Genomic DNA, 26429 nt, shown 5'->3' with positions numbered 1-26429 from the left:
CTGTTTGTTTGTAGTGAAGATGTATCCCTTTATAAAGATTCTTATTTGTAACAATCAGTGTTTGATTAAGTGACATATTAACACTATAATCCATATTATAACTCAGGTATTCAAAAATTAGTTTCTCTTCTTCTGGACTTCATTAGCTTTAATAGCTACTCATGCTTGAATTTGTTCAAATTTTTTTGTCAAACTTTTTAAAAATTAATTTCCAAGTTTTCATAGTTAAATTTTTTTTAGTTTCACATATTAGAAGAACAGAAAGAAGGCTTGCTGGGGAAAAAAATGAAACAGTAACTTTCTTCCTAGGAAGAAAACACAGATGTTCAGGACACTTCAGTTGTACTAGGGAATACGTCCTGGGGAGCTACGGTTAATTACAGTCTGTTGAGGAAATCACTTAGCACATCAGATTTGGACAAAGATGATGCCAGTTATTTACGTCTATCTTTAGGAGAGTTCTTTGCTCAAAGATCTGAAGCTCTTGGTTGCCTTGGTGGTGGTAACGATATGAAAAGAGTAAGTATGAAATATGCTAGTAGTGGTTAAAGTCACCAGATTTTATGTTTTGAACGTTAGAATGTTAAGCTAGAGCATAGTAACTTTAAAGTGGAGATGGGATGGGGCATGATAGAATAGAATACTGGTAAAAAGCTTAGGTTTTATACTCAATCAGACCCTGGCTCCAGTCCTAGCTCTGCCTTTTAACTGGTTCTATGACATTGGACAATTTATTTAGCTCCCGTATGCCTTAATTTCCCCATTTCTAAAATGGGATGTTGTTTTATAGGTTTTTGTAAGATTTAAATACGATTGGTACATGTAAAGCATTTAGCATCAAGCCCAAAATATATTAAGTATTCAATACCTGTTAGTTGCCATTGTTTTATTGTAGTTGATGGGAAGAATTCTAAGAATCATTTTTTTTAAACCTACTGGCTAAAAATATATTTTGAAATATAGGTGTGTTTTGATTTAATAAAATGTAATGCATGTAAAAATAAAAATATGCAGGCAATTCAGGTAGTTTAAGTGCAGCAAAGAATGAGTAAGCAGAAGGAGGTGTTTTAGCTGTGCTGGTTAGGATGGCATCTGAGGGGATGACAGTGAACTGGTATCTAAATGATGAAAAGGAGGCAGCTGCCCAAAGACCTTGAGAAGAAGTCTCTCCAGCAAAGGGAGGCTGTCTGTGTGAAGGCCCAGAGGCAGGAACTAGAGTGGCATATTGGAGGAACAGAAAGCAGGCAGACAGCGCCAATGTCAGGGTAGGTGGAATGGGAGAAAGGTGGAAGGTTACAAGGGCCACATTGTGAGGGCTCCCTGTAGGAGTTGGGTTTTATCTCAGATGAACTGGGAAGAAATGCTTGGAGGCTGGGAGCAACTTCATCTTGGTGCCTGGGCCTGTCTCCAGGTCCAACAGGATGCCACCATGTGTGTCAGCGCCTGGATGGAGAAAGTGAGTGAAGCACAGAGGAGGAAAAGTCATAGGCAGAGGCTTAGGAAGCAGGAGGAAGGAGATGAGGGCCAGGACTAGAATGATTTGTGCATATGGGCATTTCATATGAAAATGTGAAAATAGAAACAAGTGCAAGGGTTCAAGATTTATTCTGGAGACAGAGTCCAAGGACTTGATAAATTCCACGTAGGGAGTTAGGGTTATTGGAGGGAGTGTTTATTCAAACTGGATTTCTCTAAGAATATACTTTCACTAAGAATATAATTTTGATATGATAGATATAGTGTTAGAAATCACAGTTGGTTCATAAAACTAAAATCTGAAACTGAACTGTGGTCCCATCCACCTGTGCAGTGGATTAAAAAATGAAATAATGAAAATAAATAGAGCTGGATTTTTGAGATTGTGAGAGAAGTTGAAGAGTAACCAAATTTCTCATTAAACAGATGAACAAAATACTGGATCGTGGAAAAATGGACCTATTATCCAGAATTTTTATTTCGGCATTAGTTCTGAAATTTTACTTGTATTCAAGTCCCTGGATCAAGGGAAGAAATTCCCAAGTGAAGATCAATCAAAAATTGAGTGCATTTAACAAATCCACATTTTAGGTCTATTGTGAAAGGTGTGGAATTTCCTCTTTTAGTATGCTCCTTGAATGTAAACCTTTCTGAAACTTTCATGCGAGTCAGTTGGAGCATTCTAATCTCAATACAGATTTTCAAGGATGTATCTATTGTATAAAATAAAATGCTATTATATTGTAAGTTCCAGGAGGCAGGAATTTTTAATCTTTCTTCTCGTTGATAGGGCAATGATGATTAGAACAGTGCCCAGCACATAGAAGGTGTTCAGTAATTATTGAAGGAATAAAGTATCATTTCTGTGGTGTTTTAATTGTATTTCTTAGGGCAATTTATTCGATAGTATTAATTCTAACGATTAAAAGATAGCGAGTATTAAGGACACAAAAGGGCCTATCTTGACTGTCAAAGTTTGTCTCTAATAATTGAAGGTGAAGGGGAAGAGCAGTCCTGTTGGAGTTATTTAGTTGTGTTTCCAGTGTGAGAATTTCTCAAAGCAGTGGAAAATTAAGGAAGTAATTCCTGTTTAATTATTTTGCAGCCATCATTTGGTTATTTTATTAGATCACCAGAGAAGAGAGAACCTATTGCTTTAATAAGAAAATCTGATGTGTCAAGGAGTAATTTGGAAAAAGGAATGGCTCATTTTACCCATGATCAGTTTTCAGGTAATGGATTAAATGAAAGGGTTTTTAGGAGCCTTTTTTTAAAAAAGCCTGTAATTTAGTGGTTGTGTGATCCTGTTGTTCATCAATGAAAGTGTATATACCACTTTGTATTTTTTCAATATTGGTTATAGATTTGATTTTTATATAACCCCACCTTTCCAATTCAATCTAAGGTGGAAACAAGTCAGCCAAAATCCGCCTAAATCTCTTTGTTAAAACCAGAGTAAATGAAATAATTTCAAATGGGCTAGTTAATTTTGGCCTACTAAATGGCCAAATTAATGAATCCTAGGTATTGTATTTATTATTTAGGTAGACTTTTAGTTAAAGGGATGTTCTGAGATTTAAACTGACAGTCTAAATATGATAAATATTTATGATAAATATTTAAAATCAAACTTTCTTGGTCAACTTATACTTATTGAGCAGCTACTTTTTGCTAGTACAGTGTCTTGTGCTACATACCATATAAAGTTGAACAAGATATGCTCCGTTCCTTAAAGAGCCTGTATTCCAATAGGGGAGTAGGGATAAAGGGCAAGTGTATATATAGTTTATTTTCTATTACTGTAAAGAAGTACTCACTTTTGAATTAACTTATTATATATTTGTGAAATATTTAAAGCTTAAAAATATTAAATGAGTTTGAGTATTTGCAAGGGAGATATCCATAATCTTCCTTCAAGGTTTAGACTTCGCAGAATTAAGCCAAATTTACAATACTGTTGTCCTTTGTCCAAATGACCATACATTTAAGCAGTTTTAGTGAGAATGATATTTGGGGTATAAGACTTCTTGGCAGTTAATCATTTTCACTGGTCCTTATCCCACAGATTGTTTCTGTGAGATAGTATATACTTGTAAAGTAATTGTTGTATGTTTCCTGCAGGAGATTTAAATGAACAATCCCCGGCACAACTAAACGAAGGATCAATTACACTTCAGGTTGAAGCACTGGAGAGTAATTCACAAGTGGATGAAAATGATGTGACCTTAATTGCTGATAAAGGGAAAACAGAGGTAGTTTACACCTTTCATAAAGGAAATCTAAGATTATTTTGTTATTCTTATATAAGATCAAGACAAGATCACCTGTGAAAAATATATGCAGTTTAATGTGTTTTTCTGACTTCAATTTTATTACAAGTACTTTTAGATTAAAAAAAAAAAAAATTCCGGGCTGACCCCGTGGCTCCCTCGGGAGATTGCAGCGCTGGGAGTGCCGAGGCCGCGGGTTCAGATCTTATATAGGGATGGCCGGTGCGCTCACTGGCTGAGCGCGGTGCGGACGACACCAAGCCAAGGGTTATGATCCCCTTACCGGTCACACACACGCACACAAAATAAATAAATAAATAATTTTTTAAAAAATTCTATCAATGTATAACATGCACAAGAGTTTATAAAACAAGTTTACAGTCAATGAATGAATTGTTAAAACGTGCACACCAGTATACATCCCAAGTCAAGAAACAGAACATTGCCAACAGCACAGAAACTATTTTTTCTTTTTTGTTGCCTCCCAACTACTCCCTCCATTAGTGCTCTGACCTCTAACACTGTATTAATTTTGTGTTAACTTTTAACTTCACCTTTTATTATGCAATAGAAGTATACTTTCATTACCGTATATTATTCTGTGATACCAATTTTCTGCACCTTATATGTTCGTTCCACTTTTGATGGTCATTCGGGATATTTCCACTGTTGGGCAGTTACAAAATAATCACTTCACTATTTTTGGCATAGCTTTCCAGAGTGGTTGTACCAATGTAGGTTCCTTCCCATAGTGTGTGATAATTCCACTTGATGTTGTTAATTATTCTGGTAGATGTGTAGTAATACCTCCTGTTTTAATTGCGTTTCCCTGATTACTAATGAAGTTGAATAGTTTTCATGTTTATTGGTCATTTGCATCTTTTTGTGAAGTTCTTGTTAAAGTCTCTTGCTCATTTTTTCTAATGGGTTGTTAGCCCTGTTGATTTGTAGGCATTCTCTACATATTCTGGTTTAGAGCCTTTTGCAGAGTTGCAAAATGTTGTGAGCATTTCATATATCTTCTCCCAATTTGTGACTTGCCTTTTCCCTCTTTTAATGATATCATTATTCATCAATTAGGCCATGCTTTCTCCATTTCTGTAGAGTTCCAACTTTGTCACAAATCAAATTCTATGAATTTGTGGTTCTTTCTCTAGATTCTCTGCTGCGTTTCTTTTCTCCGTTTGTCTGTATTGTGTCAATGTGACACGTCGGTTTTTGTTTTTTTTTTTGTGAATGAGTGGTATAGGAATCCAAACCCTTGACCTTGGTGTTAACAAGGCTGCACTCTAACCAACAGAGCTAATCAGCCAGCCTGACATAAGTTTTGATATTTAGTAAAGTCCTCCCGTTGTATTTTTTATTAGAAGTGTCTTGGCTAATCTTGGCCTTTACATTTTCATACATATTTTAAAATCAGCTTGTCAGCTTCCACATACCAACCAACTAACAAACCAGCAGTCTTGTTCTACTTTTATTAGGATTACTTTTAATCTGTAGAACAGTAAAATTGACATCTTTCTAATATTGAATCTGTTAATCCACGAAAATAATGTATCCCTCCAATTATTTAAGTTTTAATTTGTCTGTATTTTGTGATTTGTTTTTTGGTGCAGGTTTTTAACATCTCTTGTTAGATTTCTTCTAAATTGTTGAAACATTTTAATATTCTTAACTTCATTTTCTGTTTGTTGTGGCTAAACAAAAATATGGTTTGGTTTGGTTTTGTCTTATATACTCACTTCCTATCCAGCAAATTCACTTATTAACTCTAATAACTATCTGTAGACTCTTTGGATTTCCTGCATATGCAGTTGTATCATCTAAGAATAACAGTAGTTTTATTTTTTCACTTCTACTTTTTACATCTTTATTTCCTTGTCTTGCCTTACTTGACTGGACCTCGGAACAGTGTTGAATTGAAGTGATGATGTGGCGTTTTCTGACACAGTGGCAAAGCTTTTCAGTATTTTATCTTTTTTTTTTTTTTTTGGTTAGGATGACCAATAAGGGGATCTTAACTCTTGACTTGGTGTTGTCAGCACCACGCACTCCCAAGTGAGCTAACTGGTCATCCCTATATGGGGATCCGAACCCGTGGCCTTGGTGTTATCAGCACCACAATCTCCCAAGTGAGTCACAGGCCGACCCTTTCAGTATTTTATCTTTAAGTTTTATGTATGTTGTAACTTTTTGTTTATCATTGGATTAACAGTTTCCCAACGTTCCCCACATCTTTGCTAGTTTTTGTTTGTTTGTTTGCTTTGGTTTTTAATTTGTAAAGATGTTGAATTGTTTCAGATGCTTTTCTGGATCTATCAAGATGAACATGAGTGTTTTAGTCCGTTTTGTGTTGCTCTAACAGAATACCTGAGACTGGGTGACTTATAAAGGAAAGACGTTTATTTGGCTTACGATTCTGGGACAGCTGCATCTGGCGTGGTCCTCAGGCTGCTTCTACTCATGGTGGAAAGTGGCAGGCAGCCGGTGGGTACAAGCAGATCGCATGGCAAGAGGAAGCAAGAGAGAGAGAGAAGGTGCCAGGATCTTTTTAAGCAAGGAGCTCTTGTGGGAACTAATAGAGTGAGAACTCACTCATTAATCCTCCCTCCCCCAGGGAGAGCATTAATCCATTCATGAGGGATCCGCCCCATGACTCAATCAGTTTCCAACACTGCCACATTGGAGATCAAATTTCCACATGAGTTTTGGAGGGGACAACACATCCAAACTCCATCACTGAGCTCTTTTTTTTTTTTTTTTTTTTTTTTGGTAAATAACATTAAATGGTTTTTTAATATTAAACCATTCTTTTCTAATTGGAGTGAACTTGGGTCATGATGTATCATCATTTTATATGTCATTGGACTTGGTTTGCTAGTTGTTTATAATTTTGAATCTTTGTGAGGGAGAAGAATGCCCTTTGTTATAAATGTCCTTTTCTGATTTTGGTATCAAGGTTTTGCTAGTCTCAATTTTTTTATTTTCTGGATGAGTTTTTGTAACATTGGTACTATTTTTCTTTAGATCATGGTAGAATATATTGGTGAAATCATCTGGATCTGATATGTTCTTTGTCTAATTCTTTTTAATTGCAAATTCAATTTCTTTAATAGTTATAAGACTATTCTGATGTTCAAAATTTTGTCAGTTTTAGAAAGTTGTCGCTTTCTTGGATTGCAGTTCTTCATCTAAACTTGAAAATTTATCACCATAACACTGACCATAATATCCTCTTGTCATTGTTTGTCATACCTTAGATTCTGAAGATGTGTGCCCTTTGTTATTTCTAATATTGGCTCTTTTGCCACTCTCCCTTTTTCTTGCTCAGTCTAACATATTTTTCTGTTTTATTAATTTATCCATTTTATTTATTCTATATTCTATGTGTGTTTTTCTGTTTCATATTTTCTGATCTTCATTTTTTTCCTTCTCCTTACTGTGGATTTAATTTGTTGTTTTTCTAACTTCTTGAGATGGATGCTTAGCTCATTCATTTTTCTGCCTACTTGCTTTTCTGATATAAACCTCTAGTGGTATAAAATTCCCTGAAAGCAGAGCTTTTGTTGCATATCATATTTTAAAAATTTCATCCCATATGTTTTGATATGTCATATTTTATTATCATTCAGTTCAATATATTTTCTAATTTCTCTCTTTTTTTTTAAGATCGCTATTGGCTTTATTGTGATTATAGAATTGGGGAACACATCATTTTATAAAATAGAATAAGTGTTCCAATGAGCTGTGCAAAAGCGGCTGATTTTATAGAGAGAAAAAGGTTGAAGAAAGCAGAAACAAAGAACTAAAAGAGGGTTGGTCATTTCAAAGTTATTTTCTTTGTAAGGTGGGAATAGGAAAATAACTGACCAATTAACATCAAGTTACTTCAGACCATCTCTTTCTTGTAAGGATTAAAGTAGAGGGAACTTCATTATTGTATCCACTGAAGATTTAAATTGTCCCATTTGGGAGATTGGCTCTTATCTCTTCCTCCTGATTTCTGGGAAGGTCATACCACAACTTCAGTGACATGGAACATAGCAGGGATGACTCCATTTTGATTTTTAGTATGTTCTGTTGAGGCCTAGTGCAGGAAATTAGTCCCAAACAGTGGCCTCCTGTAATTTTTATTTAATACACTTTTTAGCTACTTTGAATAACGGGGCTATCAATGTTCATATATACATTTTTTTATGAATACATATTTTCATTTCTCTTGGAAGTATACCTAGAAGTAGAATTGCTGGGTCATATTAAACTCTATGTTTGATCTTTTTGAGGAACTTCTAGGCTGTTTCTCAAAGCAACTGCACCATTTTACATTCCGACCAGCAAGGTGTGAGGGTTCCAATTTCTTTTTTTTTTTTATTTTATTTTATTTATTTATTTATTAAATTTATTGATTCATAATTGATTATACATATTTTGGGGGTTCACCACTGAGATATGTTGATCAAATCAATATTATTAATATATATATTGTTACAACCATATATATTGTACTTATTCTTTGTGCCCCTTGTCCATTCTCTCCCTGTCCCTCTCTCCCTCTCTAATTACCCTAGATTTCTTCTCTCCTTCTGAAAGAGTAATGGTTACTCTGTTGATTTGTTGCCTAGATGATCTGTCCAATGCTGAGAGGTGTGTTCAGGTCCCCTGATATTATTGCAGAGCAGATGCTGCTTCTGTCACTCTGGAATGGGCTTTGTGGAGAGAGACATCTCCTTCTTTTCTTTGGTCTCTGCTGGTGACTCTACTTGTGTCAATGCACACCATTGGCTGGCAGACCATCTGCATGATGTGTGGTGTCTCACCGCTTTCGTGGCAGGCACGGTTATCATGGTGGCTGTGGTGGGCCACCAAATTGAGATGATGTTTTCGGCATGCTCCTTGGTGCTGGTGGTGTGCCTGGTTGTGGGAGGGGGTTCTGGTCTCCGGACAGGCCCTGAGGCCCTGGCAGTGTACCTGGTTGGGGGGCGGGGTTGTCCGGTCCCTGGTTCCATGCATCTGGTCCCTGGATGGGCCCCAAGGTGCTGGCAGTGTGTCTGGTTGTGGGAGGGGGGTCTGGTCCCTGGTTCCAGCCCTTTAGTCCCCAGGTGGCCCCCTGAAGCACTGGCAGTGTGCCTGGGCATGAACTAATTTTTTGTCCTTTGCTTACTTCTAAAGTGGGGAGATTTCCTATTGGGACCAGTACTTGAGCTCTGTGGTTGAAATTGCTGTGTTGCCGCTGCTCCCCTAGTGAAGGCTTTTTGTGCAGCTCAGGTTATAATGGTTGACTTTATAGGTACTTCTGGCTCTCCAGAGACCCAGTGCACCTGGGTTATGTAGAAACTCTGATCTGAGACTAAGTCTTTTCATCAAACTGCACCCTATGCAATTCTGTATTCCTGACCAATCTCCTCTGAGTGGTCCTATGCTGATTGGGAGGCAGATCAGCTGTTCTTTCTGTGTCCCGATGTTCCCCTGGTGGGCCCATTTCCCCCCACTGCCCATGCTGCAAACATTTCCTATGGGACTGGCTGTATGCTGGTCCATTGTGGTGACTCACCGGCCTCTGAGTGGCTCCGTTTTTTCAATTGTTGTGGCTCCTCACTCCTATGTGGGTCCATGGGAACTCTGGAACCCTATTAGTGGTCTTGCTGTCTTGGGGGCCACTAAGGCCCTCTTCTCCCCTGCCGCCTCTAAGCAACTTCATCCAGAGGGCACAGCTGTGACTTTTGCCAGCTCCTGCTCCATGCACTCAGCAGTTCTAGCCTTAAAGCAGCCACAGCACATAATGGTCGGAGCAGTTTTTTCTTTCTCTCATCGTGGCTTCTCCTGCCTTCATGTACTCCGTCAGTCTCTCCTCCTCTTCCCCTGAGCTCTAGCAGCCCCAGCTTGGCTGTTGTTGCTTTTTTATAGTTGTAAATTGGTTGATTTGTGGGAGAGAGTGATGCTGGGGACCGTCTATTCTGCCATCTTGACCGGAAACCTCCCCATTTTCTAATTTCTTTGGCCCATGCTTTTGTTTAAAAAGTGTATTGCTTACTTTCCAAACACTTAGATTTTCCAATTTTTGAAATACTGATTTTTAGGCCAATTGCACTGTAATCAGAAAATTTTTTTTGGTTTTGGTCTGTTGAAATTTGTTGAGATGTGATATATGGCTCAGCATTTGTTCTGTTTTTAAAAATGTTTCTGTGTACTTGAAGGGGATGCCTGTTATATGATTTGGCTGTGCTCTTCTGATGTTTTATTTCAGTGAGATTTGTTTAAATCAGGATGCAAAGCTGTGTGCATTCTTAAAATGATTGTTCTGTTTTTTCAATTACTTAGGTTTTAATATCTCCCACTCTGTTTGTGGATTTGTCTGTTATTCACTATGATCTATTGATGTTTGCTTTAAACATTTTGAGGCTATATTTATGGGTGCATACAAATTAAAATTGTTCTCTCTGGCAATTCAAATGTTTTATCACTGTATATGTCTCCCTCTGGCTCTATTAATGCATTTTGCCTAAGTCTAGTCTGATATTGACAAAATTAACACCAGCTTTCTTTGGTTAGTGTTAGCATGTTATATCTTTTCCCATTATTTTACTTGCAATCTTTTCATGTTCTTATATTTTAGATATTTCTGTTATGAGGATATAGAGTTGGATTTGATTTTTCAGTCAGTCTCAAAATCTTTCTTTCCACTTATAGGAAAGTACTTAAGAAAGTTTGTGGAAAAGTAGAATTAAAAGATAATACACATCTTCCCATGAGCTTATATTAAATACCCTTGTATTTAATTGAATTACCAATGCATGAGGGTGTGAATCTGTTCTTTATTTGCTTTCTGTTTGTTTCACCTAGGCTTTGTTCTTTTTCTTTTGGTATTGTTATGAATTGTTCCAATTTTCTCCCTCTATAAATTTGGTAATTATGTATATTAGGGTACTTTGAAAAGGTCATGGAAAGATTCCTATTATCTTTTAATTCTGTTTTTCCATGAACTATCCACATACCCTCATATATATTTTTTTTCATGTTATTTTAGTGATTATCCAAGAAATTATAACCTGTCTCCATGGCTTAATAATGTTTAATATAAATCACTTTTTGTCTTTTTGAAACCTTTTATTTGACATTACAAGGATCATAAAATACACAATTTACTCCAGACTTAAAAGCTACTATTATTTTATACATTAATTATCTGTATATTTAAATTTCATAAGACATTATGGTGATGATGATGATAACAGGTATTACTACATACAACCAATATATATCTCTGACTTTCTATCTGAGATTTGTTTTCTTCTGCTTGAAGAATATCCTTACTATTTCTTTGGTTAAGGTCTGCTGGTAATGAGTTTTCTGTTGTTGTTCTAAAAATGTCTCTATTTCCCCATTATTCTTGAAGTGTATTTTTGCTTGGTGTACAATGCTAGGTTAAAAATTTTTTTAGCACTTTGAATGTATTACTTTACATCATTTCACTTTAAAAGTTGGCTGTTACATGCCCTGTGGTGCTGCCACATGACCCAGCAGCCCGGTCCAGTGTGTGTGGAGCAGGGAGATGTCCAGCAGGGAAGGTGGAAGTTCCACAGAGACCACACACCCTGTGGTGCCGGCACATGACCCAGCAGCCGGACCCAGTGCACATGGAGCAGGGAGACGTCCAGCAGAGGAGGTGGAAGCTCCGCAGAGACCACACGCCTTGTGGTGTTGCCACGCAACCAAGCAGCCTGATCGAGTGCATACTGACTAGAGAGGCGGCTCCTCGGAGAGTCCCAAGACCCAAGGCAACCACAGACACAAGGCACTAGTGGCCAACTGAGCAGACACTGAGGTAGCCATACCAAACTGGCAACCCCAGCAACATCCTAGCCAGACAATTTTGTCAAACCTGTGGACTGTGAAACCCCCTGCCACAATGACTAAACATCAAAGGACAGATACCAGAAATATGAAAAATCAAAAAAGTACACTACCAAACGGTAATAACTCTCAAGCTCTAGATCCTGTAGGACAAGAAGCCCTTGAAATGTCTCACAAGGAATTTTGAATGATAATTCTAAGGAAACTGAATGAGATACAGGAAAACTCATCTAGACAAAATGATGAAACAAGGAAAAGTATACATGACCTGAAAGAAGGAATGTACAAGGAAATCAATGCCCTGAAAAAGAATGTAGCAGAGCTTGCCAAACTGAAGAATTCATTTAACGAAATAAGAAACACAACAGAGAGTTTAACCAGCAGGCTTGCAGCAGTAGAAAAGAGAATTTCTGACCTCGAAGATGGGCTGTTTGAAATAACACAGGCAAACAAAAAAAAAAAAAAAAGAAGAGGAAGAAATAAGAATTAAAGGCACTGAAGAAAACCTGAGAGAGATATCAGACAAATTTGAGCACTCAAATATCGAAGTCATGGGTATTCCAGAAGGGGAGGAAAAAGGAGATTGCATTGAAAACATATTCAACAAAATAGTGGCAGAAAAATTCCTAGGTATAGGAAAAGGCACAGAGCTTCAGATTCAGGAAGCCCAAAGATCCCCAACTGTATTCAACCCAAAAAGTCTCCTCCAAGACATGTTATAATCAAATTGGCAAAACTCAAAGACAGAGAGAAACTTAAAAGCTGCAAGAGAGAAGCGTCAAATCACCTATAAGGGAGCCCCAATCAGACCAACATCAGACTTTTCATCACAAACCCTAAAAGCCAGAAAGGAATGGGATGATATATTCAAAATACTAAAAGACAGAGATTGCCAGCCAAGAATACCCTACCCCGCAAATCCATCCTTCCAAAATGAAGGGCAAATGATATATTTCTCAGACAAACAAATACTGCGGGAGTTCACTACCACACGACCACCCTTACAAGAAATTCTCAAGGGAACCCTGGGTTTGGTATCTGAAAAATAACTTATCACTTCCATAAAAACTCAAGAAAGATCAAAACCCAATAGAAAAATAAAAATGGCAACAATGAAGAGAAAAAAAAAGTTTATCTACAACCCAAGGAACCAATAAATACAGAAGACTAACAGTAAATCAGAAAGAAAGGAACAAAAGACACTTAAGACAAAAATAAATAAAATGCTAGGAGTAAAATCAACACCTTTCAATAACAACTCTTAATGTAAAAGGATTAAATTCCCCAATCAAAAGACACAGACTGGCCAACTGGAATAAAAAGGAGGACCCAACTATATGCTGCCTTCAAGAGACCCACCTCACCTATAAAGACTCACATAGACTAAAAGTGAAAGGATGGAAAAAAATTTACCATGCAAACAGAAATGAAAAACGAGCTGGAGTAGCTATTCTTATACCTGATAAAATAGACTTTAAAAAGCATAAAAAGAGATAATGAGGGCCACTACATAATGATAAAAGGATTCATCCATCAAGAAGGCATATCCTAAATATATATGCACCCAATGTCGGAGGAGCCAGATTTATAAAGCAAACTCTATTAGACCTAAAGAAGGACATAGCCACTAATACCATAATAGCAAGGGACCTGAACACCCCACTATCAATATTGGACAGATCATCTAGGCAAAGAATCAGCAGAGAAACACAAGATCTAAACAATACTGTAGACCAATTGGACTTGGCGGATATCTACAGAACATTCCATCCAACAACCTCAGAATATTCATTCTTCTCATCAACACATGGATCATTCTCCAGGATGGATCACATATTAGGTCACAAATCAAGTTCAACAAATTCAAAAAGATTAGAATTATCCCATGTATTTTTTCAGACCAGAATGGATTAAAATTAGAAATCAATAACAAACAAAATTCCTGAAACTATACAAACACATGGAAATTAAACAGCATTCTCCTTAATGACATATGGGTCCAAAAGAAATCAAACAGGAAATAAAAAAATTTATTGAAACTAATGAAAACAATGATACATCATACCAAAACCAGTGGGATACTGCAAAAGCAGTACTAAGGGGGAAATTTATTGCATTAAATGCTTACTTCAGAAGAATGGAAAGATGGCAAGTGAACAACCTAATACTTCACCTTAAGGAACTAGAAAAACAAGAACAATCCAAACCCAAAGTTAGCAGATGGAGAGAAATCATTAAGATCAGAGCAGAACTTAAGGTAATTGAAACCCAAAACATGACACAAAAGATCAATGAAACAAAAAGTTAGTTTTTTAAAAAGATAAATAAAATTGACAAACCATTAGCACAGCTAACTAAAAAAAGAAGAGGAAAGACCCAAATAACAAAAGTTAGAAATGAAAAAGGTGATATTACAACTGATACCTCTGAAATACAAGGAATCATTCAAGACTCCTATAAACAACTAAATGCCAAGAAATTTGAAAATCTGAAGGAAATGGATAAATTTCTGGACACACATAAGCTACCAAAACTGAGCCGAGGAGATGTAGAAAATCTGAACAGACCAATAGCAATAAAGGAGACTGAAGCTGTTATCACAAGGCTCCCAACAAAGAAAAGCCAAGGAGCACATGGATTCACAGCAAAATTTTACCAAATATTCAAGGAGGAATTGACACTAATTCTTTACAAACTATTCCAAAAGATTGAAACAGAGGCAAATCTCCCAAACTCATTTTATGAAGCAAACATCATCCTGATACTAAAACCAGGTAAAGATACAACTAAAAAAGAAAACTGCAGGCCGATATCCTTGATGAATATAGATGCAAAAATCCTCAATAAAATACTAGCTAATAGAATACAGCAACACATACATAAAATTATTCACCACAAGCAAGTGGGATTCATCCCAGGGATGCAAGGTTGGTTCAACATACGCAAATCACGGGCCAAGCCCGTGGCGCACTCGTGAGAGTACGGCGCTGGGAGTGCCGCGACGCTCCCGCTGCGGGTTCGGATCCTATATAGGAATGGCCGGTGCACTCACTGGCTGAGTGCCGGTCACGAAAAAGACAAAAACAAAAAACAAAAAAAAAAACATACGCAAATCAATAAATGTGATACAGCATATTAATAAAATCAAACACAAGGACCATATGGTCATCTCTATAGATGCTGAAAAAGTGTTTGATAAATTCAACATTCATTCATGACGAAGACCCTCTATAAGTTAGGTATAGGTGGAAATTATCTCAATATAATTAAAGCCATATATGATAAACCCACTGCCAATATCATCCTGAATGGGGAAAAGGTGAAAGCTTTTCTTTAAGAACAGGAACTAAACAAGGATGCCCATTCTCACCACTCCTATTCAACATAGTGTTGGAAGTACTAACCTGAGTAAATCAGAGAAGAGAAGGAAATAAAGGGCATCCAGATTGGAAAAGATGAAGTCAAACTGTCCCTGATTGCAGATGACATGATCCTATACATCGAACAGCCTAAAGCCTGTACAAAAAAACTCTTGGAGTTGGTAAATGATTTTGGCAAAGTAGCAGGATACAAAATCAACACACGAAAATCAGTAGCTTTTCTATTCTCCAATAGTGAACATGCAGAAAGGGAAATCAAGAAAGCTTGCCCATTTACAATAGCCACCAAAAAGATAAAATACTAAGGAATTGAGTTAACCAAGAATGTGAAAAATCTCTATAATGAGAACTACAAACCACTGCTGAGAGAAATTAGAGAGGATCCAAGAAGATGGAAAGATATCCCATGCTCTTGGATTGGAAGAATCAGCATTGTGAAAATGTCCGTACTACCCTAAGTGATATACAAATTCAATGCTATCCCCATCAAAATTCCAATGACATTTTTATCAGAAATGGAAAAAACTATCCAGACATTTATATGGAATAACAAAAGACCACACATAGCCAAAGGAACGCTGAGCAAAAAAAATAAAGCTGGAGGCATAACACCACCTGACTTAAACTATACTACAAAGCTATAATAACCAAAACAGCGTGTTACTTTCATAAAAACAGACACACTGATCAATGGAATAGAATAGAGAATCCAGCAATCAACCCATACACCTACAGCCATCTGATCTTTGACAACGGCACCAAGCCTATACACTGGGGAAGGGACTGCCTCTTCAGCAAATGGTGCTGGGATACCTGGATATCAATATGCAGGAGAGGGCCGGCCCTGTGGCTCATTCGGGGGCGTATGGTGCTGGGAGTGCTGAGGCTGCGGGTTCGGATCCCGTATAGGGATGGCTGGTGCGCTCACTGGCTGAGCATAGTGCAGATCACACCATGCTGAGGGTTGTGATCCCCTTACCGGTCAAAAAAAAAATAAAGTATGCAGGAGAATGAAAGTAGAGCCATACCTTTCATCATATACTAAAGTCAATTCAAAGTGGATTAAAGAATTAAATATACACCCTGAAACAATAAAACCTCTTCAAGAAAACATAGGAGAAACACTTCAGGAAGTATAGGAATGGACACAGACTTCATGAATACAACCCCCAAAGCACGCGCAACTAAAGGAAAAATAAACAAATGGGATTATATCAAACTAAAAAGCCTCTGCACAGCAAAAGAAATAATTAACAGAGTTAAAAGACAACCAACAGAGTGGGAGAAAATTTTTGCACAATATACATCTGACAAAGGATTAATATCCAGAATATACAAGGAACTGAAACAACTTTACAAGAAAAAAACAAGTAACGCAATAACAAAATGGGAAAAGAGCTAAGTAGGCATTTCTCAAAGGAAGATATATGAATGGCCAACAGACATGAGAAAATGCTGAACATCACTCAGCATTTGGGAAATGCAAATCAAAACCACACTGAGATACCATTTCACCCCATTTAGGATGGCTAATATCCAAAAGACTCTAAACGGTAAATGCTGGCGAGGTTGCGGAGAAAAAGAAACTCTCATACGTTGTTAGTGGGATTGCAAAATGGTGCAGCCTCTATGGAAGATGGTATGGAAGTTCCTCAAACAATTGCAGATAGATCTACCACTGCTGGGAATATACCCAGAGGAATGGAAATCATCAAGTCGAAGGTACACCTGTTCCCCGATGTTTATCGCAGCACTATTTACAATAGCCAAGAGTTGGAACCAGCCCAAATGTCCATCATCAGTTGAGTGGATACGGAAAATGTGGTATATCTACACAATGGAATACTACTCAGCTATAAAAGAGAATGAAATACTGCCATTTGCAATGACATGGATGGACCTAGAGAGAACTATATTAAGTGAAAGAAGTCAGGCACAGAAAGAGAAATACCACATGTTCTCACTTATTTGTCGGAGCTAAAAATAAAGAAATAAATACAAAAAAAAAAACCGGGGTGGGGGTCGGAAGAAGACACAGCAATTATAGTTCCTTGAAGTTGATACGACAAGTGATCCGAAAGGACATTGTTGGGAGGGAGATTTTGGCAGTGGACCTCAATATTCAACTACAGTGTATAGGGACAAAATAAAATAAAATTTGGAAGAAAAAAAAAACACAATGAGATATCAAAAAAATATATATATATATATCATATGCTAAGAAATATTACCTTTTTCCCTTTAAAAAATAAAATAAATAAAAGTTGGCTGTTAGTCTTTTTGTTATTTCATTAAAAATCGTATATCTTATCTCTGCCTGCTTTTAATTTTTTTTCTATGGTTTTATCCGTTTTACTCAGATATATAAAGTGCTTAGGTATCTTTTGTTTTATCTTGCTGTTTACAGGAAAAATTGTTGAAATTTGAGGCCGAGGGAGATGATATATTCCAGACTGGATTTGTGTTTGTTTCTGACCAGGAGGGAGGAACACTGGCAATCTCAGATCACTTTAATTTAGTTATCTGGATTGGCAGATGGGAACTGAGCTTCAGTCACTGTGAGGGCCAGTCTAATGTTGTTTTGTTGGTTTACCTTTACTCCTTTGTGGTCTCATCCCAAAGCATGGATGTTTTACTGTGGTGATGTACACACATGCCACTCTACCCTCCTAGCCCCCCAACCTCAGTCATTGGCAGACCTTAAACTCAAGTTTTACACCCTTATTCCCACAAAAAAACAGCTTTTCTTTGCCTCTTCTTGAAGCAGCAGATCCCCCCAGGGAAAAGCATCCCCAATATTAGGTTTACCTCTCTGGGATACTTTCGTCTCTTAGATATTGGCCCCATAAGTTGCACTGCATTTTTAGCTCTTCAGTACTCTGAAAGAGATGTTTTGAATATGCTGTTCTCTCAGCAAGAGCTTGGTTTGGATTACCTACTCTGTTATTACTGGAGTTTGCTATTACTGGAGACAGAAGTTTTAACATGCATTTTTTGTTAAATAGTTCTGTTTCTTTGCTGTTGGGCCCATTTCAGTCTTTTACTCATGGTTCTTATTTATGTCTTGCTTATAAATATTTCCAATAATTGAATGAAGTTGCCAAAATTTGTACTTGTAGTCAATCACAATGACTGAGTGGCATTTCAATCTCAATATCTTCATATTTTGGTTTTAAGTTATTCTCCCAGTTTTAGCATGTCTTTAGTTTCTGAAGATTTTTTAAAATGAATGACAATCAGATTTTGTGAATAACGTGATACTATGTAATTAAAGTTGGTAACAACTGTCTTTTTCATGGGGATATTTAACTGGTATATCATTAATTTCTCATTGCTGTTAACCTTACATAGTGCTTATAAATAAAGATTAATATGTACATGTCCATAGAACTGGGGTAAATTTATCTGATGTAAATTTTCTCATTTCTAGGACACTTTCTTCATGAAAAACAAACTCCATAGATGCAAAGACAAGCTGCCTGGTAGTGGTGATTCTGTGCTGAGTATAAGCACCATTGCTTCAGCCATTGCAGATGCCTCAGTTAGTTCTGATCCTTCTCAGCTTGCTGCCATGATTAAGGCACTTTCAAATAAAACCAGAGATAAGGCTTTTCAGGAAGATGGTAAACAGAAGGAATGTTCTAATGTGTCTCATTTCTTACCTAATGATTTAGAAAAAAGTAATGGATCCAGTGCATTTGATATGGAGAAATACCTTAAAAAAACAGATGTTAGTAGATGTGAAGGTGGATTGGAAAACTTTTCAAGATGTAGTATGTCTGATATTTTGGATTCATCTTTGCCAAAAGAACAAATTAAAGACATCCATACAATGGACTTAGGTGCTACTGATATAAGTGTAAGGGAACCAAAAGAAAACATAGCAGCTATTTTTTGTGGTGAAAATGGAGAGAGTGAGAACCAGGAATCATTTAGAACTGCATACTCTTCAAGTTCAGTGCTGACAAATATAAGAGACAATGAGAGTGCAGCAGTTGATTTGAAAACAAATTCCATTGACAACAAATTACCAGATATTGGTAACAGTGAAAAAGCTACCTCAGTTTCCACTCCCACAGCTACGTATTCATCAGTAAAGAACCCCAGAACAACATCCCTTTGGCTGTCAGAAGAGTGTGAAGAAATACAAGATGATAGAGAGAATCAGAACAGAAATGAGTATGTTAGTGAAACAAGCAACAGTGAAAAGCATGTGACTTTTGAAAAACATTGTGTAGTCTCACCTAAAAATACTGGTAAGTGTCTGAGTATTTGATCACATTCACAAAATTATGCAGAACTTTTTTCTGTTCTCATTGGAAAATACACCTTTCTGATAGATGTGAAAAGTGCGTCTGCTGAGCATGGTGGACATGGCAAAGAGGAGGACCATGAAAGATTCAGACCTTCCACTTCACCACTTAGTCACTCTTCTCCCAGTGACATTTCTGGAACAAGTTTATCAGGGTAGGTACTTACCTTTTTTTTAAACAACAAAGATGTGCTCAGTATACGAAAATTTGAAAAAGTGTAAAGAAGGAAAATTACTCATCTTTAGGTTCATCTCTCAAAGGTAACCATTGTAAATATTTTGTGAATTTCTTTCCAGCATTTTTCAGTGCAAATTTTTGCACTGTGCTTTTTTCACATATTGTAATATAATCATTCTATCTGTTTGAAAGAAAAATAGTGATGTTACAGACTGCATAATACGTCTGTCGTGGTTTATTTGATACTTCTGGTGAATACATACTTATCTTATTTTGTTTGGCTATTTTGGTGATATTGAGATGAATAACCTTGCAGATTTAAATTTTAATGCTTTTATGGCTTTATAGGAGATTTTTTTTAACTGTTTCCCTTTTGAAAGGTTCTAATAATTGGCAAATTTTGCCTAACAAATGAAATTATCAAAACTGATAAATATAGTTTTACTTCATTTCAGCATATTGGATTGCAAAGTTATCTGCTAACTGTTTACCAAGCTGCCATTGACATTTTGCATCTTCACCTGAAATGTGATATAGGTCAGCTGGAGCTAAACATCAGTGGAGAGCTTAGTTCTTTTGTGTTTAAATGACCTCTCCTGGATGCCCCATTTTGAAATACTTTTTCATGTGCACAGCCACTTCTTTAACAGTTAAATTCATATTTTGAAAGACATTAGAAGTCATCCAGCCAAAGTAAATTTGAAGGTCATCTGGCTATGACATGTTGTGGTGTGTTTAAAATCTTTGGCTTTTATTTTCTTCCTTTAAGTTTCTTATATGGATCACTTTACTGTTTTTATAGAATATTGGAGGGAAATCTGAGATGAGCTTAATTGTTTTTACCTTTGAGTTGACTTGATCTTTTAGCAAGGCTTTGCAAAAATGAAGATTCTTTATTTTTCAAGTCTAGTAATTTTACTAAGCTGTATCTCTATGTTGACTCTCTACTGTTACTTTGCCCTCTGCTGTGGTTGGAATGTATCTCCAAAAGTTTATGCATTGGAAACTTGATCCCCATTGTAATGGTTTTAAGAGGGTGGGAAATCTGACTACTGCATTTGAAAGGTGGGGCCTTTGAGAGCTGATTGGATTGTGAGGACTATGCGCATTGAGGGGTTAATCCATTGATGGGTTAATGGTTTAATGGGTTATCAGGGGTAGACTGGTGGCTATATAAGGACAGCAAGTGAGCACATTAAGTGTTGCTCAGCCCTCTCTGTGTGATACCCTGCACCACCTTGGAACTCTGTAGAGAGTTCCCACCAAGAAGACAGCCCTCACCAGATGCACCCCCTGGACCTTGGACTTCCCAGCCTCCAAAACTGTAGGAAATAAGTTTCATTTTTCCATAAATCACCCAGTTTCAGGTATTCTGTTGTAAGCAATGGAAGATGGATTAATACACCCTGTCATACAGTATATACCCTTTCAGTACGTGGCGTCAGGCATTCTTTTATTTAAGGAAACTTTTTGAATTATTTCTGAAAATACTGGTTCTGCTCCATCCTCCCCCCCCCCACCCCAGGAACTCTAGTGATGCATATGTGGGATCTATTTTGCTTGACTTCTGCATTTACTTTTCTAATCCTTTAAGAAAAAAATTTTTTAAAAATATTTGTAATAATTATAGATTTACAGGAAGGTGCAAAGGTAGTGTAGAGTGGTCCTGTGTACCCTTCACCCAGTTTCCCCCACTGGTTATATCTAATTATAGTGCAGTATCACAGCCAGGAACTTGACATGGGTACCATATGTGGGTAGAGTTCAATGTCATTTTGTCACCAGTGTGGATTCATGTATCCACCCTGTTGTCAAATGTACTGAATTGTTCTGTCACTGCACTGGTGTGCCTCTTTCTTCATTTCTCTTTCATTTTGTTTACATTTCCCATATCTAATATCTAGGTTCCTGACAGTGTTTTCTGCAATGTCTCTTTCCCCTTATATACTTTCCAATTTCAACTTATTTTCTTTGGTTTTGACATTTTAAAAAGTGTATATGAAAGCATTCAATAAAAACTATAAATTTTCTATAATGACTTGCATTTTGTGGTTTTTCTCTTCTAAACTGCTCTTTACTGCATGATCAGAGCCAAAATACAGGGCTGAATGGTCTCACTCTCAGACCCACCTGTTTTGTTTTGTTTTTTTATATACTCTTAATAAAATTTATTTATGAAATGTAGGTAACATGCCATAGGGAAATACTGAATTTTCTCAGAAACTTGTCATATGGTCAGATATTATGAATGAGGACATCATGTTCACCTTTCTAAAGTGACCATGGCATTGGTGAGCTCACTCCACATGGTAAACTAGCCATGCACATGCACCCTCACCTCTCTGCCTGGAGCAAAACCATGGGACTTAGTGAGAAATGGTCAATTTATCAGAGGGTAAGTATGTTGTGTGCCAAAATTGCTGGAGAATACAATATGAGAGTGACCTTGTGTTGCTGAGTTGCTTAGCATATTTTTTTGCTTCCAGACTTAGTAAAGCAAATACCAGTTGGGGTCTGTTGATCAGTGTCTGGTGTATAGTTTAATCCATGAATACTTCAGAGTCAAGGTTTAGCCTACTAGCAAGCTTGTAGTCAAGTTGTAGGCCACTCCTCACCCAATTTTACAATTTCCCAGTGTGCATTTTTGTATTATATTTTTATTGTAGTATAATTAACATATCTTAGGGGTTTCATCTGATGAGTTTTTGACACTTATGTACACCTGTGTAAACACCACCCCCCGAAATATGTAGCACATTTCCGTCACTCCATTAACTACTCTTGCTTCTTTCTAGTCCGTTCTCTGTTCCCCACCATGGCACCCACTTTCTGATTTGTGTCACCATAGTTCAGTTTTTTTTTTTTTTTTCCCTGGATTTTATATAAATGGAATCATGCAGTAGGTTCCTTTTTGTGCTTGGCTTCTTCCACTTAACGTGTTTTTGAGATTCCTCCCTGTTGTTGCATGTATCAGTAGCTAATCATGTTTACTGCTAAGTAGCAGTCCATACAGTCTCCTGTTGCACAATATGCATTTTTGTCTAAGACTGAATTTCTGGCTCTATTTTATGGTTCTACCACTATTTTCCCTCATCAACTTCAAATGAACATGTGAGACTCTTTCAGTTGACTTTCCTGGGATGTGGTAACCTCTGCATGCACAGTTTCTTTCTGCTGCTGAAGAAAGTTTTATTTTCTGTTACCATGGATTATTGCTCGTGTTCTACTTCTTGCCTTCTTTTGAGTACAGCAGTTGGCCATTAGCTGATACTCCCTTCTCTGGTCATCCATGACTGTTTTCTTTTTCCTCACGTTTATGTAAGTCTATAATAAGGGATAGTTGTTTAGGTGTGTATCTTCTGCATCACTAATTTTCTGTAGTATTAACCATGCTTTTCATTGCTGCCACTGTAGATTTTAATTTTGTATATATTTGTCTTTATTGAAATCCTTCTTAAATTCTTTTTTATTACGATGAAATGGGTCTGAGATCTTTTCTCCTACTTTTTTTCTGGTTCCTACCAGTTCATATTTCATTTCTTCCTGATTTCTCTTCATGTCCTCTCTTCCTTCATCTGTCTCATCCTTAATAATTTGTATTTCTGCTTTATGATTATTGTTCATAGAGGTGATTGCTTCATTAAGTATTTTGATATTCATGGTGAAATGTTGGTCAAAATTTCTTCAGTTCAGTGGTAACGTTTTTCTGGTGATTGTACTTTACCTGGTAAATTTTGCTGCTCTTTAGCACTCCTGCTAGGTGGTCTCTTGGCTCCTAGCTAGTTTCTAGCTGGTCTGCAGAGCCAATTTAGAGATTCTAATTCCAGAGTAGCCTCTAAGTCTCTGTGTGGCCAGCACCTGGGCAGTTTTTGGATTCCTTTGAAGTCAGACCTCTTGACTGAAATTTCTCTCCTTTTGTTTCCACATGTGTTCCTGCAGTTCATTTGTCGTACTTATGGTAATTTAAGCTAAGTGCATTTATTTCTGTCAGCAAAAGGAGCCAAATTAACACAACACAGTACCACAGTGACCCAGAACTTTCTTTATGCTGTATCATGGGGGGGAGGGGTGTGTGTGTGTGTGTGTGTGTGTGTGTGTGTGTGTGTGTGTGTGTGTGTGTGTGTGTGTGTGTGTGTGTGTGTGTGTGTGTGTGTGTGTGTGTGTGTGTGTGTAGCTGTATCCATGTGCATACAGAAACCCATGTAATTGGTGCCTTAGTCCATTTTTCTGTTGCTATAACTGAATGCCACTGACTCAGTAATTTATAAAGAAAAGAAACTTATTTCTTACAGTTTTGGAGGCTAGGAAGTCATGGTTGAGGAGCCACCTCTGGTGAGGGCCTTCTTGCTGGTGAGGACTCTGCAGATCCTGAGGCAGGGCATCACATGACGAGGGTGCTTATGACGGCTAACCTGGCTTTTATAAAAGACACACTCTTGATAACTAGCCCACTCCCCTGAATAACCCATTAGTCCATTCACCCATGAGGATGAGCCCTCATGACCCAATCACCTCCCAAAGATCCCACCTCTCAACACTGCTGCATTGGGAACCAAGTTTCCAACACATGAACATTTGGAGGACACATTCAAACCACAGCAATAGTCCTGAAGCAATTTGGTTAATAATAATTTGTTTCCAATAATTTGGTTAGAAACTTACTAGTATTTTGACAGTGCAGTCTTGATTTGGGGATTTTAAAAGTCCAAAATTCAAATTTGAATTTTCTCTGTGTGTCGATTACCTAGCTGAGTATTCTGAACTTTGTGCAAAAAGAAAAAAAGGAGGGGTAAAATTCAGTCAATTTAAGGGTTGAGCTGAAGCAAGTGGCAGAGCATTCAGTATGTGTGGAAACTGTTTCCAAAGATGGCTTGACGCTGTGTCCTATCCCCTGTGCTCTTTTGCACTGTGACTTTGGCATTTCCCCTCAAGAGATGCAGTCTGTTTCCCCTTTCCTTGGCATCTGGGCTGGTGGGTACTGACAAAATAAGATAACACTAGTTTGGTGGGGGCGGGGGGGTCTCACTATTTTTTGCTTCTAATCTTTTTTTTTTTTTTTTTTTTGTCTTAATATATCATGAACATCTTTCTGAGCTGAAGGATAGTATTCAACAGCTTGATTTTTTTTTTGGTGGCTGCTGGCCAGTACAGGTATTGAACCCTGGACCTTGGTGTTATCAGCACTAACTGAGCTAGCTCTCAACTGAGCCAGCCTTCAACAGCTTGATTTTTAAAGACTGCATAGTGTTTTATTGTATGTTTGTTCCGTAATTCCCTTAACGTAGTTCCTCCTATGTGACATTTAAGATTTTCTACGTTATTGCCAATAGCTATGTGATGATTTATCTTTTTTGTGATATCTTTATATTTATCATTAATTTTTCTTACGATAAATTTCTAGATGTAGAATATCTAAGTCAAGGGGCTTTTGATCTGTATCACCTAATTATCCAGCTGAAAATTGTAACACCTTGTATTCCTATCAGTGTAATATGACTGTTCCCATTTTTTGCCCTTTCTACATGATCTTTTCTTATTCTTTGCTCTCCGGGGGCAGGAATATTTGTATGTTTTTGTTCATTGCTGTATATAAGATACTCAATAAATTTTTATTGGGTGGATAGCTAACATTGTATATCTGCATATGGTATTTATTAATGAAAATACCATGACATTTTTCTTTTATAGTAGCTTACCAGATACATCATTCAGTAGGAATATAATTTACAATTTTTGATAAAGTGTAAACAACGAATGCTTGGTTGAGTTATTTGCAAGATTCTGGGCAAGCAGGAATTCCTTTCCCCTCCCCACTAATGTAGATAATGTTAAGTAAAGGAATGGATAATTCCAATCATGAGATATTCTTCTCTCTTTCAGGTGTGCTGTAGAGTCTTTTGGTTCAACAACACATCATCAGAAGCCCCCCTGTGAGAGTGAGTTGTCTCAGTTGACATATACACATGCTAGTGTGAGCAGGCTGACCTATGTGTCTGAACAAGAGAGCACCTATCCTACCACAGCTACAGGTTATGACCCAGAGGACCATAAGGTGGGCAGGCACTTGGATTATATTTTTAGAAAAGCTTCCAGCTATAAAATGTTCCTGATATTTGATTCAGACTGAAGTTCAAGCCTGTATAATTCCTTCTTACTATTTTACCTTTAAAATGAATTAGTGTGTATATAAATAGTTCTTCATGCTGGGTGAGCACTAGAGGTACAAACATTTAGTATCTGCCCTCAAAAAGCTCTCAGTGTGGTAGAAGACACTGAAATGAAATATGTACTGCATATATGCTATGGGGATTCAGAAGGAGGAGACTAAAAATATGAGTGGGGGATGGTTCAGCAAAGGTTTGTGGGAGGAGTAATGTATTGAAGCCATATTTTGCAGGATTACTTGGAGTTAAGGAGGGTGTGGGATTGTGAGATTCATGCTGCATTTGAGGCGCTCCGGGAAGTTTAGGATGGCTGCAGTGCAGTGAATGAAGAGTCTTGGATGTAAAATTTGGAAGTTTGAAGGCTTTTAAGCGGGACACTGACTTGATCAGTTTCAATGTTTTAAAAGATCACTCCACCAGCTGCATGACAGAGGGATTAAGCCAGGAGCAAGATTAGAATCTGGGAGATATGACATGAGGCTATGGTAGTCATTCAGGCAACAGACTGCGGGCTTGGGCTAAGATCGTAGCTGGGGGATAGGAGAGCAGACACGAGAGGTTTATTCAGGAGAATCTAGTGTGTTATTATCTCTGTGTGTGTATTTTGTGAATGTGACAGAATTCATTTTTACAGTGAGCTAAGTATGACTGTTGTAGGTGTGCTGTGTAGGCCTCCTCCACTGAGCTCTAAATATATGCACTAGAGACACTAAATATATAAAGTAAAGTTAGATAAAACATTATGCCTATTTCATTGAAAGTTACCTTTTTGATGTTATTTTTAGATATTGAGCCTAT

At 37.3% G+C, this 26429-nt stretch overlaps 1 protein-coding gene across 9 annotated transcripts in view; it reads left to right on the top strand.

The window, feature by feature from the left end:
- Positions 1-26429, top strand: part of CEP192 (centrosomal protein 192) — a 132791-nt gene that overhangs the window by 44903 nt on the left and 61459 nt on the right. For 8 of the 9 annotated variants that reach the window (XM_063077295.1, XM_063077297.1, XM_063077292.1 and 5 more), the window contains 6 exons: positions 310-519; positions 2582-2708; positions 3598-3728; positions 18408-19233; positions 19318-19444; positions 25348-25519. In XM_063077295.1, the coding sequence (XP_062933365.1) occupies positions 310-519; positions 2582-2708; positions 3598-3728; positions 18408-19233; positions 19318-19444; positions 25348-25519 (1593 nt within the window). The remainder of the gene's footprint in view (positions 1-309; positions 520-2581; positions 2709-3597; positions 3729-18407; positions 19234-19317; positions 19445-25347; positions 25520-26429) is intronic. The other variant, XM_063077300.1, reaches the window with a different exon arrangement.

Source organism: Cynocephalus volans, chromosome 13 (genome assembly GCF_027409185.1).
Source record: "Cynocephalus volans isolate mCynVol1 chromosome 13, mCynVol1.pri, whole genome shotgun sequence".
In the NCBI taxonomy this organism is placed as follows: domain Eukaryota; kingdom Metazoa; phylum Chordata; class Mammalia; order Dermoptera; family Cynocephalidae; genus Cynocephalus; species Cynocephalus volans.
The sequence above is the reverse complement of the archived record's forward strand: the minus strand, read 5'-3'. Positions and strand labels throughout refer to the sequence as shown.